Source organism: Orycteropus afer, unplaced genomic scaffold (genome assembly GCF_000298275.1).
Source record: "Orycteropus afer afer isolate SDZICR_OR568_19922 unplaced genomic scaffold, OryAfe1.0 scaffold00097, whole genome shotgun sequence".
In the NCBI taxonomy this organism is placed as follows: domain Eukaryota; kingdom Metazoa; phylum Chordata; class Mammalia; order Tubulidentata; family Orycteropodidae; genus Orycteropus; species Orycteropus afer.
The window spans coordinates 7303823-7316594 of record NW_006921684.1 but is presented as its reverse complement, the minus strand read 5'-3'; the positions used below and the strand labels follow the sequence as shown (position 1 = coordinate 7316594).

General features: G+C 38.9%; 1 protein-coding gene across 1 annotated transcript in view; it reads left to right on the top strand.

Moving 5' to 3' along the window:
• The window catches only part of WIF1 (WNT inhibitory factor 1), a 109356-nt gene that overhangs the window by 93165 nt on the left and 3419 nt on the right, over positions 1-12772 (top strand). Inside the window, exons 7-9 of the mRNA XM_007942742.2 lie at positions 3053-3148; positions 9869-9964; positions 10869-10964. Of these exons, the coding sequence (XP_007940933.1) occupies positions 3053-3148; positions 9869-9964; positions 10869-10964 (288 nt within the window). The remainder of the gene's footprint in view (positions 1-3052; positions 3149-9868; positions 9965-10868; positions 10965-12772) is intronic.

The following is a 12772-nucleotide window of genomic DNA, read 5'->3' as shown; positions in this document are numbered from 1 at the left end:
CGGTTCAAACCCACCAGCCACTCCTCAGAAGGAAGGTTGGGCAATCTACTTCCGTAGTGATACTGCCTCAGAAACCCAAGGAGAGGTCGCTATGAGTCAGACCCGACTCAACGGCAATGAGCCTGGGTCATGATTTGCTCATCTCTAAACCTGGAATTAAGCCATCGAGCTATCACGTAACACATAACAAACCTGGAATTAAGCCATCGAGCTATTAAGCTAGTTGAGCTCAATTAGCTAATTTAGATGATATGTGGAAGCATCGCTACACTTGAAAAAGTGATCTTTTAAAAACTATAGCATTGGATTTAAAACAATTTTTAAAATCTGTATTCATAAAGATGAAGCACTAATAACACTGCTAATAATTAACAGCCAATGAGAAAATGCCTTATAAAGACAAACTTCTTTGTATTTATCTAAATTTGTTTCAAAATTGGGAATTTGTTGAAGCAGAATTAAATTTATATTACCTCTAAACTCTTAGGACATAGAACAAAACATACAGGAACTTAGATGAAGAACTCAAGTATTCACATTTATGAGGCCTGCGTACTGCATGTTGGTATGGTTTGCACAATAGAATGTCAATTGGGATATCTTTCTAATGCTTTGATATCACAAACACTGTGCAGTGACTGCTGAAGGAATATACCTATTTATATTCTAGGGTTTTTGACATTTTGAATATATTATCTTTTGGTTGAAAGAATTTCCTACTTGTTACAATCCAGTAATTGTTTTTTATTCTTCTTTTGAGAAGTCTGTTGAAATTCCACTTGGTCTCACTGGAGATCTGGAAATATTTAAAAAATCATATTCTTCACTACCTTAACAAAAGGATGTTTTTATTACCCGGAAGGGAGTATGGAGCTTCTGAAAAATGATTTCATTACTGGCATGGAGTTAGGCCTCAGCACTACATACTTGAAGAAACATTAAAGAATAACTTTCACTAGCTCTTGAGCCGTCTGTCACAAACTTTTAGACTTGAGTAATTAAGTATTGGCCTAACATTCTCTTTGTTGTTGTTGTTGTTATGTGCCGTCGAGTCAAACCCGACTCATAGTGAGCCCTCCTTGGGTTTCCGAGGCAGTATCACTACAGAAGTAGGAGTGCCCAACCTTCCTTCCGAGGAGTGGCTGGTGGGTTTGAACCGCCAGCCGTCTGGTTAGCAGGCAAGTGTCTTAGCCACTATGCTACCAGAGTTCCCATTCTCTTAGCCTCGGTGAAAGTTACTTAGTGTCTGTGGTTCAATTTCCTAGTCAAAAATAGTTGCACAAGAGAAATGTTGAAAAGCTTTGGCAGAATGGGAGATTATTACACAAATACTAAAAATGTGTGGCCAAATTATATTATCAGCTTTGTCAAATTCCATAACTTTCAATTAAGCTACCAGGTTCATTTCATTCTACACATAAGTAAAGGAAGATGTACATAGGGCCTGGCAGGCACTGATCCTGATGTTTTCCTTTTCATATTGTCCCCAGGAGAAACGGGCAAGTGGCTAGACAGGACACACTTACAAAAACAACTGCCCAGTCCTAGCAATACTAGAAGCAAGTAGCAAAGAGAAGGCCCAGAAAGCTGGTTCTCCTAAATCCTTTACTGCTGATACTCTGCTTCCTTCTACAGTGAGAAACCAGATTTTGCCAGAGCGAATACAGCATGGCCTTAAGCTAGGAAATATGTAGGATTCTAAACACAAACCTTATCACTTAAGAAACATGGTATTAGTAGAACTTTTTAGTTGGACTTCTTTTGCCTCACAAAGAAAACATGCCTTTGTAATTTTTGGATTTTCTGTCTGATTTTCCTACTAGAAGCTTACTTTAGCTTTTGCCCATTTATAACCAACTTTGGTCTGTCTTATACGGAACAAAAACAAACAGGCCAAATAAGTGGATTTGCTGAAAGTCTAAACTCTAATTTTAATCTCCTTTACAAAATGAGCCAGGTTGGCTATTTTTAGATATTCGCTCCTTCCAGGGTCTCATTTCTCTGACCTCCCTGTTTTATGTACCAGTGAGCAGTGAAATTCCAGAAATTGACACTAAGGGAGAGGGAAACAAAAGGCTTAAGGATGAATCACAAACAGTGTAATTATTACATGGGTAATCTAGTAAATTGACTTCTTCTGGTTCACGCAGGAGCCCTGGTGATGCAGTGGTTAAGCATTTGGCTAACTAACCAAAAGGTTGGTGACTCAAACCCATAAGCCATTCTGATGGAGAAAGATATGGCAATCTGCTTCCGTAAATATTCTCACTGCCATGGAGTTGCATCCGACTCATAGCGACCCCTCCTTGGGTTTCCAAGGTGATATCACTACAGAAGTAGATTGCCCAACCTTTCTTCTGAGGCAGTACACCACCAGAGCCTTGGAATCCCTGTAGGCAGTTCTCCTCTGTGCTATAGGGTCTCCAGGAGTTGGAATCAACTCAACGGCAATGGGTTTGGTTTGAATTTTGGTTCACGCAACGTCACTTCATCACTGTCTCTGGAGGATCCATGGTCTATCCTTTCCTAAACACAGTTACTTCTTCCTCCAAACATCATAAAAGTCTATTTTAAAAAAAAAAAATCATATTAAATACGATCTGTTCACCTTACTCTGAAAAAAAGTCCATCTTATTCTCCCTTGTCAGATCCCGATATATATGACTTACTTCTCTTTTCAACTATTCCAAAGTTAGTTTTCTCTTTTTGCTCCAACCTCATGTTTAAAAATATATACTTTACTGGATTTATAGCATAATTCGTCTTTTAAGGGCATAGGTATTTAAAAGAAAATATGAAAGATAATTTTTCTTCACACCCTGCTTCTTTTCCTTAATATGTAAATCCCTAGGAATTGGTATTACATAGTGTGTGTGGTATTCTGTATAGACTATGATGTTGGAATTTGCAAATGGGCAAGCAGTTAGTTATAATTTTTATGTCAGTAAAATAGCTTACTTTATTAAGGAAAGTAAGTACCAGATGTCTAAGTATCATCTCATGTTAAATGAAGTCTTTGTTCAATTTAAACTACTGTTATTCATTCTAACAGCAAACTGCTCAACCACCTGTTTTAATGGAGGCACATGTTTCTACCCTGGAAAGTGTATTTGCCCACCGGGACTAGAAGGAGAACAGTGTGAAATAAGTGAGTATTGACTCCCTGCATTCTTGCTTCATGGCACTGTGATTTTGGGGGTTGTATAGGACCTTAGAAACGTCATCTTGTTAGTTGCCGCTGAGTTGATTCCCATTTATGTGTTGCAGAGTAGAACTGTGTTCATAGAGTTTTCAAGGGAATAACCTTTCAGAAGCAGATCTTTCAAGGCAGTGCACTCAAACCACCAATTTTTTCACTGGTAGTTGAACACTTAACCATTTGTGCTACCCAACGATTCCTAGAAACTGCATCTAACCTTTTCAATATTATCAGTGAGGAATCTGAAGCCCTAGGAGAACGAATAGCTTGTCTATGGTCTTAAACCAGTGGCTGCTTTTCATTGGATTCAGCTGTCACTCATTTTGACTAATAGAGGGGAAAAAAAATTATCTGGCTCATCTTATGGGGCTCAGAACAGATGCTCTGAGTCATCTATGTCTGGTTTTGGATTATTCAGTATGTTGTGTTGTTTCTTGTTAGTGACTTTTGTTCCCTTCTCATTATTCAGAGCCCATAGTTTCAGCACTAGAAATGTAGATCAGAGCTTTGGAACAGCTGGGATTTATTTATCTACCTGTAGGCAGAGAGGGTGTTTTCCCTGCTATTCACTGCAGGTTGATAGATTAGTCTAACAACTCATCTACAACAGAAGTCTAACAACTCATCTACAACAAAAGGTTAAACCCAAGAAAAGGGAGGGAAAGAAAGAGCGTGTTGACAGCAATAAAAAAGGATGAACTTCTAGTACACAAACATAACACCATGAATGAATCTCACAGACATAATGTTGAGTGAAAGGAGCCAGATGCAAAAGAGTGCGTAGTGCATAATTTCATTCTTATGAAGTTCAAGTGCAGGCAAAACTAAGGGTTGATGGTACAAATCAAAGTAGTGCCTGGGGGCACAAAGGAACTTAAGGAATGCTGAAAATGTTTTGTATCTGGAGAGAAGAGGTGTCACATGAGTGTTTAATTATGTTAAAAAAAAAAAAAAAACCTGTAAATGTAAGATCAGTGCACTTTATGTCTTCTCTACATGTATGTCAAAGGAGCTCTGGTAGCATAGTGCCTAAGGCATTTGACTGCTAACCAGAAGGCTAGTGGTTCAAACCCACCAGCCACTCCTCAGAAGGAAGATTGGGCAATCTACTTCCGTAGTGATACTGCCTCAGAAACCCAAGGATGGGTTGCTATGAGTTGGGTCTGACTCGATAGCACATAACAACAACATCTGTATGTCAAAGGAGCCCTGGTGGAGCAATGGTTAAGCACTCTGCTGCTGTCTGAAAGGTCAGCTGTTTAACTCAGCAGCAGTTCCATAGGAGAAAAGACCTGTTGATCTGCTCCTTAGAAGCCTTATGGGGCAGTTCTACTGTGTCCTATAGAGTTGCTAGGAGTTGGAATAGATTTGATGGCACACAACAACAGCATATGTATGTCATGTTGTTACATGCCATCAAGTCAGACCCGACTCATAGCGACCCCTCCTTGGGTTTCTGAGGTGGTATCACTACATAAGTAGATTGCCCAAGCTTCCTTTCGAAGGAGTGGCTGGTGGGTTTGAACCGCCAGTCTTCTGATTAGCAGTCAAGTGCCTTAGGCACTACGCTACTTGAATTAAAGAAGTAATAATAAAATTTTAAGGGTAGACTGTGGTAAGTGATCAATTTTTTTTGAACTCAGTATACCAAATGACTTGTCCTGGTTCTTCCATCTACCAGCAGGGTAACCCTCACATGTCAGTTAACCTATTATACTCAGAAATGAGTCAACCCCATCTAAGATTGGTTTATGACCCAGAAGATGGAGCACAAAGGCTTTTGCCTAGGATGGAGCAGAGGAACATTAGACATCTGTTGATGGTTGTGCCTCTGTCCTCTGGATGTGTGTAAAGGGAAACTCAGTCCATATTCTCATTTCCAGCTCCATTGTAACCACTGGACCATCATTTTTTTTTTGGGTAAAATCATCATTTCTGAAGTTGTACGCAAAACAAATGCAACCACGGCCATGGAGTCAGATCCAACTCACAGAAATCCCTCCTTGGATTTCTGAGGCAGTATCACTACAGAAGTAGATTGCCCAACCTTCCTTCGGAGGAGTGGCTGGTGGGTTTGAACTGCCAGCCTTCTGGTTAGCAGTCAGATGCCTTAGGCACTACACCACCAGAGCTGAAGTTGTAATGGGGTCAAAATTCTGAGTTCCTATTTTAACTTTCAGCCTCTAATTTATTTGTGGGTCTTGTACTTTTAATGAGTAGTAGATGAAGTAACCATATTTTATAGAGTTCAAATGAAATACCTCTGAAGTTTCCATAGAACATGTAATTAATTGTCAGGATGTAGTTTCTATTCTTATTAATTACACTTCCCTGATAGAGATATCTCTGAACTAACTCCTCTAAATTTTCTCCCCATACTTACTCAGACTTTGCATACTGACTTGGTTCATGTTAATGAATCTTTGTTCCTAGGCTCATTTCTTCCTATGAGTATGCCCTTTCACATCCTTAGGTTTTACGGATTTTCTGTTGGCTAATAAATGTAGCTGTTGGCAAATACAATTTTGTCAGACCCAAAATATGGTCCTTTGAAAACTATCTGTTACCCTGCCACATTTTATCTCAATGCTTCTAGGAAATTTCTTGTTTCTATTACCAGGAAAATATGGGTCTTGAGTTAAAAAAATGCCTCTAGTTTTTCCACCACAGAGACAAAAAGTAGAAATATATATTTTTAAAAATTGATGTTCACATACCATAAAATTCATCACTTGAAAGTGTACAATTCAGTATACTTACAAAGTTGTGAAACCGTCACCACAATCTAATTACAGAATGCTTTCATTACTCCAAAACGAAACCTGGTACCCATTAGCCGTCACTCCCCCATCTCACTTCCTTCAGCCCTGGCAACCACTAATCTACTTTTTGTCTGTATGTATTTGTCTATTCTGGATGTTTCCTATAAATGGAATAACATAATATGTGGTCTTTTGTGTCAGGCTTCTGTCGCTTGGCAAGATGCTTTCAAGTTTCATCTATGTTGGAGATATTGTATCAACACTTCATTGCTTTTTATAGCTGAATCATATTCCATTGCATGGCTCTACCATGTTTGGATTATCCAGTCATCATTAACATTTGGGTTGTTTCCACTTTAAGGCCATTACTAATAAGGCTGCTATGAACACTTTTGTACAAGTCTTTGTGTGAACATATGTTTTCATTTCTCGTGGGTATATATGCCTTGGGCAATCTACTTCCGTAGTGACACTGCCTCAGAAACCCAAGAGGGGTCGCTGTGAGTCAGAGATGACTCGATGGCACATAACAGCAACAACATATGCCTAGGAATGGAATTGCTGGATCATATGGTAATTCGATATTTAACCTTTTGAGCAGTGGCCAAACTGCTTTACAAAGCAATTGTGCCATTTTATATTCTCACCAACTATTTTTAAAGATTCCAATTTCTCCACGTGTTTGCTAACACAACAACAGACTCATTATTGTCTATTTTAAAATGAAATATGTATTGTGAGGTTGTTTTTATTTTCATTTCTTCTCTCAATAAGGACTGGTACCTTCTCATTCTCAAACTTCAGTTTTGATTACATAAACTTAGAAACACTTACAGATATTAACAATTAAAACTGTGGTTAAAGATATATGGACAGATGAGGTGTACATGCATGTCATTATTTAAGGTTCATAGGCTTCTCAAGAATTTTTCATGAACATTCAGTTTTAAAAAAAAACAGATTATTTATGCTGTGTTATAAATAGGTTTCTGAAAATATCTTTGTTGTTGTTGTTGTTATATGCCGTCAAGTTGGCCCCGACTCATAGAGACCCCTCCTTGGGTTTCCAAGGCAGTATCACTACGGAAGTAGGATTGCCCAACCTTCCTTCCGAGAAAATATCTTTAGGGGTTCTTATTCTAAAATTAAATACATGTTGTCTGTAGAATATCTAATATTGGATTTTAAAAAAAATCATCCATAATCCTCAAACTCAGAGATTATGGTTGTTGGCATTTGTGGTCATCTCTTTCTTTTTTCCTATTTAAGTCAGAGTTGCAATTTGAAGTTATCCCACAATCAGGCGGATAGAGGAAGTTTAAGTTCTTTATATTGTCAACAGATTATCTCAGTGCTCTCACAAAGTCTCATCCACTGGTTATAAGTAGAAAAGATAACTGCTCAAATTTAGGTCAAATCAGTTTGTCTTCAGGCAGTGCTTGATCTGTTTAGGTAAAAATGTGCTATATCTCAGGTTACCTCAGTTTTTCACTATCCAGTGGATAGAATCTGGATGCAAATTATTTTTAGGAAAAGGAAGTCAATGCCAAAATCAATATGAAAGGATTCTAAATTTTAAAACAATCAGATCTCCATGAGATCTGGTCTTTGAACTCCATGCTTATCTGGTCTTTGAACTAGCTATGGCCTTCTAACAGTTGCTGGCAGTTCCATTTCAGTTGTGTGATAACCAGGAGAGTGTCCTGCTTCCTGGGTGTGTTAAATCTCAGGATCCTCACTTCTCTTTTGCCAGGAAAACCAAAAGAGTCTTGGAATCAATAAGAAGGTTCTCTCCACCAATCATTCTCTGCATTATCCCTAGTTACCAAGTTCACCTCTCACAGAATATGAGAAAATTTGGGGTCATCAAGTATTTCACAATGAATACTCTGTCTTTTCTGCCATGTAATTACGGTTATACATCTTGCTTTCTTGAAAAAAAAAATTGCTTTACAGAGTACTGTGATATGACTCAATTTGTGCATATGATGGGGTTTGATTTTTTTTGGTATAACTGGAAATTCAGAGTTAGATATTCTTTTCCTGTAAGAGTTGGCATCTTGACTATTTAAGGACGAAATTAGCAAACCTTTTTCCTTTTTAGTCAATAAAATTGGAGATATTCTACCATTAAGGTTGTTTTAATACTTGTTCATGAAATATCTAACCTAAAAGTTTATTAGCATTCTCAGTTTAAGGGAGACCAGGTTTGTGAGAGATCCTTGCATTCCATTAGTCTTAGGTCTATTATGTTCACAAAGACCAAATTCTGCTTTGGTTGACGGATACAAAAGGAAATTGTTTTTACGCGGGTAAAAGAGAAGTAAAGCATTTTAGTAAATGATTTTCATTTTGGAACTCATTTAATATCTGTCAAGCGTAGTGTTTGTCAATAAAATATATAACAGCTTGCTTCTTTCAGAACTTCATTTGGCCTTTGTAATGAGTGTTCTGTTAAAGAGAAAAAAGGAAAAACAATAACAACAACCAAAACATCCTCTATCAAAAGCTAATGGCTGTTTGCTCTCTTTGTATATCATTATACCAGTCATAAGACATGGTTTCAGGTCCTGGTGAAGAGTGCTATATCTTCTACTTGTGCTTTAAAAACTCCTGCCTTAGAATGGCAAATTCTAGACAGCAGAGGTAAAATAAAATAGAGTCTGGGGTAAGTGAGAAGAAAATACTATCTAAGTTTTATGTCTAAGATTTAAAGATCTGTGAAAACATTAGCAATACTCATTTGGTGCAAGTGAAAAAGAAAGAATAATGTATTGTTAGGATCTAAGACATCCCAGAAAAAATGCATAGCTGTGGTATTGGGCCCTTTTTGTACCCTGCCTCACATCCTCTCAGCCAACCTTTTGCGCCAGCCTTTGCTGTGGCAACCAGTGTGCACAGGCATAACGTGACTACATCTCATCTTAGCTGTGGCACACTTCTTTTGCTTTCACCAAGAGGATTTTCTGGGTCCTGAAAAACACCTGCTGCACTCACATAGTCTCAGTGTGAAAGTGTGCCCTTGACCAGTGGTGGACAGATGCTCATTAATAAATGTTTCCCCTTCCTTCCCTCAAAAGTCTTTGGGTGGTGCAGACAGTTAAGTGTTCAGCTGCCAACCAAAAGGTGGTGGTTTAAGTCCCAGAAATGCCTCAGAAGAAAGATCTGGAGATCTGCTTCTGGAAAATCAGCCATTGACAACCCCATGAAGTGTAGCTCTATTTGGTCCCCATGAGTCAGAGTTGACCCAACAGCAACTGCTTACCTCCTCTCCCCCAGTCAGACAACTGTAAGGCACAGTCTACATCAGCACAATCCATCAAGATTGAGCCAGAGTACACAGAGTGGTGACCAACCTACCAACATCTTTGTGTTGGCTTTCCTACTTTCCCTGTTCCATTCTTCCTATCCCCTCATCCAGCTTCCTCGGATTACTTCCTCAAATAAAAGGTCTGCTTGCAAACCCTACTTTTCAGGTATCCTCAGCTAAGACAGACGTTATGAGAGAGGTGTAGGCCTACTTTCAGAAAAAGTGACATTCAAAAACCAGAACCCAGAGAAAAGATCAATTAAGGGTCATTTATTTCTAGTAAGATATAGGTAGCTTAAATCACAAGTACTTAAGGATCAGTTAAAATATTACTCTGCTCATTAAAAAATAATGTAAATATAAGATTTTGGTAACATTTGATTGTAAAAGAAAGATATATAACTAAAATCATAAGTAAACATAGTAAGTAGACCATTTTTTTTTCCCAAAAAAGAAACTGAAACAATATAAAAACCAGAGTGTATCTGAAATAAGTGGAAATAGCTGCTCTTTAAAACTTTTCTCAATGCCTTGTAATTCCCTTGGAAAATACAAAGCACTGAGTTCCTTGCTTATTTGTTCTCTTCTCTATTCCAGGCAAATGTCCACAACCTTGTCGAAATGGAGGTAAATGCATTGGCAAAAGTAAATGTAAGTGCTCCAAAGGTTACCAAGGAGACCTCTGTTCAAAGCGTAAGTACTCCATACACATAATCAATCTTGGTTATGGGATAATTAGACTAGCAGTAGTCTCTTCTTACATAACTTCTGTGCCTACTACATGTTGCCAACACATCACATTCACCTTTCTTCATGGACACATAGGCTTCCTTTGTTGTTGTTGCTGTTATGTGCCATCAAGTCTGCCCTGACTCATAGTGACCCCTCCTTGGGTTTCTGAGGTAGTATCATTACAGAAGTAGATTGGCCAACCTTCCTTCCAAGGAGTGGCTGGTGGCTTTGAACCGCCAGCCTTCTGGTCAGTAGCCAAGTGCCTTAGGCACTATGCTACTGGAGTTCCTATGCTTCCTTTATGGGGACCAAAAGAGTTGTATGAAATCCATGCATGCAAAGAAAACCCACACACACAATTGAACTTTTTAACTTTTAGGAGTTTCCTTAAGGAAAATGTATTTCTCTTGCCCATATGTTTATAAATTTTACTAGCATCTTTTTGTGAATGGGAAATATGGTTAGTTTAAGATCACTCAGAGCTTTGTCCCAAAAGCCCAAAACTGACCTATAGCTGGAGATTCATTTGTTGTTGTTGTTATGTGCCATCGAGTCGGACCCGACTCATAGCGACCCCTCCTTGGGTTTCCGAGGCGGTATCACTACGGAAGTAGGATTGTCCAACCTTCCTTCCGAGGAGTGGCTGGTGGGTTTGAACCGCCAGCCGTCTGATTAGCAGGCAAGTGTCTTAGCCACTATGCTACCAGAGCTCCCGGAGATTCATTTAGGGGGGAAAAAAAAAAAAAAAAAAAGGCTGAAGCTAAAACTAACACATTCTGAAGAACGGAAGGATAAGCAGCAGTTGGCAATTCTGTTGAGAATGAAAGCTCAAAAGAAACCATACTTTTTATCTCCTGTGATTTAGCTGTCTGTGAACCTGGCTGTGGTGCACACGGAAGCTGCCATGAACCTAACAAATGCCAATGTCACGAAGGCTGGCATGGAAGACACTGCAATAAAAGTGAGTAGAAGCCCATCTGGGGAGCTCACCCCTTTTCACTTCTGCTATCTTGGCTCCAAAGATTAATCCATCACCAGTTGCCATGGAGTCAGTTCTGACTCATGGAGACCCCATGTGTGTCAGAGTAAAACTGTGTTCCACAGGGTTTTCAATGGCTGATTTTTCAGACGTGAGTCACCAGGTCCTTCTTCTGAGGTACTTCTGGATGTACTCAAACCTCTAACCTTGTAATTAGCAGCCCAACTCCTTAACTATTGGCACCACCCAGGGGCTCCCAAAGGTTAACAGGCAACCCATAATTTAGCCTGGCTTTCCATTACATTAAAAGCAACTTTTCCTCTTCCTCTTCCTCTCCACCCCCAATTCTCTAAACTTCAGAGTCTATATTTAGAATGTAAAGATTAATTCATCATTGCAAAATATTACCACGGATATTTTTTAGGTTAATTGGAAGTAAAGGTTGATTCGTTAATACAGTACGTTAACTATGAAGAAAATTACAAGTAAAATTGAAATTTTTAAATTAAATGTAGAATCAATATCTAGTTGGCTCTGAGTTTATCTTTCAAGATGTATAAGCATACAAAACATGAAGACTTTTGCTTTTAAAAATCTTTAAATTTTATGGGTTGCAGGATGTTTGAAATGAGTTCTTTTGTAGGGAAGAAAGGTCTATGAAGACTTCTATGGGAAATAGAAATAATTGAGTTACATTATGTTCAAATTTACTGACTAACAAATATGAACTAGCTACGTAGATGAACTGGCCTATTTTATACACAAAATGAAGCTTGCTAAATCCAGTCATTAAGTATGAATTAGCACTCTGTACCAAACACAAAACTAGGAGATGGGGACACAACAGTAAACAGAAAAAGAAGGCCTCATCTCATGGAGCACAGGTTCTAGTGGGAGGGACAGTCAATTAGCGAGTGAACAAAGTTAGCAATGCAGTTTCAGTAAATTTGGCATCTAGAATTCAGCCTTTTAAATATGGGCCCACTCTTCACTTTGCTTCAGGGAAAGGAAGGCATCAGTCATTCAACACTCTTCAATAACAAAAGCCAAGATTGTGTCTGTACTACTGCAAAATAGCAGACAAAACTAGAAAAAAGTCACTTATATATCAGATATTATTCTAGATCAATGGGGTCCAAAAGCAAACCAAACCAAACTCACTGCCATTGAGTTGGATCTGACTCATAGTGACCCCTCCTCGGGTTTCCCAGGTGGTATCACTATGAAAGTAGATTGCTCAACCTTCCTTCTGAGGAGTGGCTGATGGGTTTGAACTGCCAGCCTTCTGGTTAGCAGTCAAAAGCTAACCAAAGCTCCTAATGGTGTCCAAAGGATAGTGTAAATATATATACCCCAGTGAGTATGGAACCAATTAGTTGGGGGGGAGGGGTTGTTGTTGTTGTTGGGTACTGTCTAGTCAATTTGGACTCATACTGATGCCATGTGACAGAGTAGAACTGCCCCATAGGGTTTCAAAGGTGTAATTTTTATAGGTATTAACATATTACCAGATCTTTCTCCTGCAGAGCTACTGGATGGGTTAGAACCACCAGACTTTGGGTTAGTAGCTTAACTTGGCAAGCAGGGCTCCTTAGTCAGCTGGGGTACTGAAAGGAAGTGTTATTATATTTTATGTTTATATTTATGCATACATATAAACATGTTGTTGTTGTTGTTGTTATTTGCCATCGAGTTGGACCCGACTCATAGAGACCCCTCCTTGGGTTTCTGAGGCAGTATCACTATGGAAGTAGATTGCCCCATCTTCCTTCCGAGGAGTGGCTGGTGGG